This window comes from Benincasa hispida, chromosome 10 (genome assembly GCF_027475165.1).
Source record: "Benincasa hispida cultivar pf3 chromosome 10, pf3_genome.v1.1, whole genome shotgun sequence".
NCBI classification, from domain to species: Eukaryota; Viridiplantae; Streptophyta; class Magnoliopsida; order Cucurbitales; family Cucurbitaceae; genus Benincasa; species Benincasa hispida.
In genome coordinates, this window is record NC_143487.1 from 8,041,109 (window position 1) to 8,045,737 (window position 4,629).

The 4,629-nt window shown below is 32.0% G+C and overlaps 1 protein-coding gene across 1 annotated transcript; it reads left to right on the forward strand.

Annotated features, from left to right (window-relative positions):
* The first annotated feature begins 2,432 nt into the window (after positions 1–2,432).
* LOC120087579 (peroxidase 2-like) lies at positions 2,433–4,182 on the forward strand. Its single transcript, XM_039044395.2, has 4 exons — positions 2,433–2,704; positions 2,796–2,984; positions 3,083–3,251; positions 3,571–4,182. The coding sequence occupies exons 1-4, from the start codon at positions 2,495–2,497 to the stop codon at positions 3,963–3,965; spliced, it is 963 nt and encodes a 320-aa protein (XP_038900323.1). The 5' UTR covers positions 2,433–2,494; the 3' UTR covers positions 3,966–4,182.
* The last annotated feature ends 447 nt before the right edge of the window (positions 4,183–4,629 follow it).

A 4,629-nucleotide genomic window follows, 5' to 3' on the forward strand; every position in this document is an offset into this window, starting at 1 on the left:
TTTCAGGTATCACCTATTTTTATGCATCTCATCAATTTGTCTAATAATAATTTGTCACATGAGCAAATTCTTCTTACGTTTTTCTAGAAATATTTTAATTTATTTTTTTTATATACGTGATGCATAGAGATGAGTGTTGCTATATTGAGTATACTACCTCTTAATCAATGATATTTCTAAGCTTTTTACATGTTCTTAAAATTCCTATTTGTATATATAATTATAATCATAAACGACCGCGATATTTTAATTGAATTGAAGTAAGAAATGCAATTACAATTTAAAAATCAAAGAGTTCAATTTGTTTTAAAAAATCTTAATTATAAACATTCTACTATAGTAACTGTATTTAGGAGTTTACATGGATTGAGTTAGATTAAGAGTATTCTTTTAGACCAATTAAAAAATTCGAGTTGATTGGATTGATAACCCAAAAATCCCGAACAAAATCTCCAACATAACCCAATCCATCCCTTAAAGTTTAAGTTGGATTGAGGTTTAGGTTAGGTTGAATTGGGTTGTCGAGTTATAACTTATTTTTTCATGTTAATTTAAAATATGTAAAATTATCTACAATACATGGTTAAAATATGTAAAAATGATCCACGCACCCGCAAATGTACGCACACGCGCATGCACACACAATTAATATATATGTAATTCGGGTTGGATTAGGTCAAAAAATTTAATCCAACCTAATCAAAGAATAAAACTAATCCAATCCAATCCTTATAGTTAGGATTGATAATCGGTATAGTTCGAATTATTGGATTTTTTTGAACATCCCTAACTACATGTAAATCTAAACTGCAAAAATATTAAGAGTATTATATATTTAGGATATTCGCCGAGTATCTAAAGAGGGAGAAAATAAAAATGAAGAAAGCAATAATAGAAGGAAATGGATAGATGAGAGATGGAGGGCCCATTTATCTATCCGTTTAGCCCACCAATCACGTGGATTAGAATTCTAGAAAACCTTTTGATGTAAACTCAAAGATACTTCAATTTCTTAGTCCAAATTTGCGGATTGGAGAATTATATATATATATATATTTAAATTGTTATTCTAAATTTTCAATTCCAACAGTATATGTCAATCACTATTGTAAAGAAAAATCAAATGTCTATTTCCCTAAAACAAAAGATGGTGGGGTATAACACATTATTAGGGACTCTTTGCACACAGTTTAGGACAAGACAAATATTGCTCTACAAAATATGGTTGTTTTCAAATAAAGGAAAATGAATCAAATTATTTACAAATATAGTAAAATATTACTCTTTATTAGTGGTAGCATTTTGCTATACTTGAAAAATTTTCAATAAAAATACTTTTCACAAATTTGATACACATTGATATTATCTAATATTTTAATTTCATTCAACAAAATTCCAAATTACTTTAAGCTGGCATCTTGCTGATTTGACGTTGCAGCCCCAAAGACTTTTATGTGTATTTATTTTTAATAATTAATTTAATTTATCAGACTAAGTAAAAATTGAGTGGAATACATTACCCATATTATTCTCTATACGTGCGTAACAACGTTGCGTCCCTTGTAAATCTCCATCTTAATAATCAATCATTAATTTTTTGACTTTTTGGTGGCTTCCTTGAAGCCCTATTATTATTATTATTAATTAATTAATTAATTAATGATTCAATATATATAACAGAAAAATCTCCTAAAAATCTGATAATTCAGACGGACAAGTTTTCAAAATTTCAACCATCAATGACAGCGAATAAAATTGTAAATTGTAATATGTTGGGTAATTAGCCGGCATATATATAATTAATCATCTACGTCTTTAATTTTAACCTTTTCTTTTAATTGAATGAAATATGTATAATTGCTAAAAGGTGTTGAAAAGTGATGACATTTCATTTGGTGTCTTGTGCTTGGAATTCCACGGCGTAAATCAATTGTATTACCATAATAACATTTACAATAATATTGATTCAACTTTTGATAAAGATGTGCATATTATTATTATTAGATTATATAGTTAACTTCGCCAATAATTAATCAAAGCTTTATTTGACGAATTATGAAGAGCCGCTAATCAGTTTTTGATTATGCTGAATAAGAGAAGTCAAAGAAACCCAAAGTATATTTAATAATGGGGGAAAAAAAAATATGATAGCTTTGACGATCCTCCAAAATTGAATCATTCCTAGCTCCCCATGTTCTGTGCAGTTCATGCTCTCGTAATTCCCAATAATTAAATAAAATGAAAGCTGATAGGGAAGAAAATTCAAAGACGAAAATCCATGCAAATCTGAAATTTTCTATTGAGTTGTGTTTAGAAAAGTAGAAGGGGTGGCTTATTTTCAACGTTTAATTTGTCTTGTGCTACTAATAAGCTCAGACTCACCATCTTCTTTGTGTCTATAAAAGGATGTGGCTCTGTTTATACTTTCCCTCACACAACTCCATTGGAGAACTAAATCAATTGATTAAGCTAATTATTGATTGAAGATACTGTAATGGCTTCTTTTAAAGCTATTACTCCTTTGATATTGTGTGTTTCTTTCATTGTTGTCTCTGTGACTGCTCAACTTAGTTCCACGTTTTACGATACTACATGTTCTAATGTATCGAGCATTGTGCATGGTGTTGTCGAACAAGCTCTTCAAAGTGACGATAGAGCCGGTGCCAAACTCATCCGTCTCCATTTTCACGATTGTTTTGTCGACGTAAGTTGTTTCACTCTCAATTTCTTGAAAGCTTAAGGTGATGGGTTATGATAATACATTTCATTATCTAAAATTATTATTGTATTTGTAGGGTTGTGATGGATCGGTGTTGTTAGAGGACCAGAGTGGCGTAACGAGTGAGCTGGGTGCACCTGGAAATGGAGGCATCACAGGTTTCAATATTGTTAACGACATTAAAACTGCAGTTGAGAATGTTTGTCCAGGCGTTGTCTCCTGTGCTGACATTCTAGCCCTTTCTTCTCGAGACGCTGTTACCTTGGTACCCTAGCTACTCCAATTTATATCAAAATTTTAAGTTGAGTTATCAATTGATTAAATGAGAACAAAACTAATTAAGCATGTTGAATAATTTTGCAGGCAGGAGGGCAAGGTTGGACGGTTCAATTGGGAAGAAGAGACAGTAGAACAGCAAATTTGCAAGGAGCCAGAGATAGGCTCCCAAGTCCTTTTGAGAATCTCTCCCAACTTCAAAAAAAGTTTAGAGATGTTGGTCTTGACAACAATACCGATCTCGTTGCTCTATCAGGTAATCATATTCGTACTATGTATGGAATGAAAATAAAATATTTGTGATGCAGTAAATTATGAATTGGACGACAATCAAGATATAACTAAATATTTTTCATACATGTATCACCTTTCTATTTCAACTATTAACCCTCGTTGAGTTCATTTAATTAAAAGACACGTGTTTGATGCATCTTAAGATGCATGTATTTAAGTTTGCCACGTGTCAAATCATGAATAAATAATTTAGTGAAAGGTACAAAAATAGGTGTAAGATGTACTTATGTATTTTTCCAATTTTACGTACGATTGATTATATGTTGTCGTACACTTTGCAGGTGCACACACATTCGGACGTTCGAGATGCAGATTCTTTGACGGACGGCTAAACACTTCAAATCCGGACCCGACCCTTGACTCAACATACGCAGATCAACTACGACAAAATTGTCAGGCAGGGCGAGACACATTCGTGAATTTGGACCCAACGACACCAAACACATTCGACAGGAACTACTTTACCAATCTTCAGAACAACCAAGGGCTTTTGGGAAGTGACCAAGTTTTGTTCTCCACCAGCGGAGCTTCAACTATCAGTACTGTTAACAATTTCGCCAGCAGTGAGAGTGCATTCGCCTCCGCCTTCGCTCAGTCAATGATTAATATGGGAAATATTGACCCTTTAACCGGGACCAATGGAGAAATTAGAATCAATTGTAGAAGGCTCAATTAAACATATCGAGTCACGTCACCATAATTATATAATGTATTGAGGATCTCATACAGCAAATTGTATTATATGTGTGTGTGTGTTGGCTATATTATATGGTCAAAGAAGTAAGAATAGTAAATAAAAAGCGCGTGCGGGAGCCTAGCTTTTGCACAAGCTTCCATGAGGAGTCTGTTGTTTAGTTTTTGGAGAAGATAAATGTGATTTTATTGTGTTTCTATCTCTGTTTTTCATAAGGTCTAATTATTATCCCAAATCTCACCAAATTACTTTTGTATTTTTAACTTCTTCTTCCCTTCACTCAATTCCCCTTTTTCACTCCATTCAAAACCACAACTTCTTATCTTATATAACTCACGTCTCAACTATCTTTAAAAAAAAAAAAAAAAACAAAACAACAACTCACATCTTAATATTTGTAATAGATAATAAAACAAAGGAAAGATTCTAAAAAATTAGCCCTTAGACGTATTAAAAAAAATCTCAATGACATGAAAAAATCGATCAATTCAACCCAACCCGTGCGGTTTGGATTGGGTTATCAATTCTTTGAGTTCAAATAAATGAACATTTTTATGGGTTTAGTTGGTTTGTGAGTTCATCCAATATAACTGAACCAACACGTATGAACCCGAACTTATTATTAACTTAAAAAAATATTTTTTTT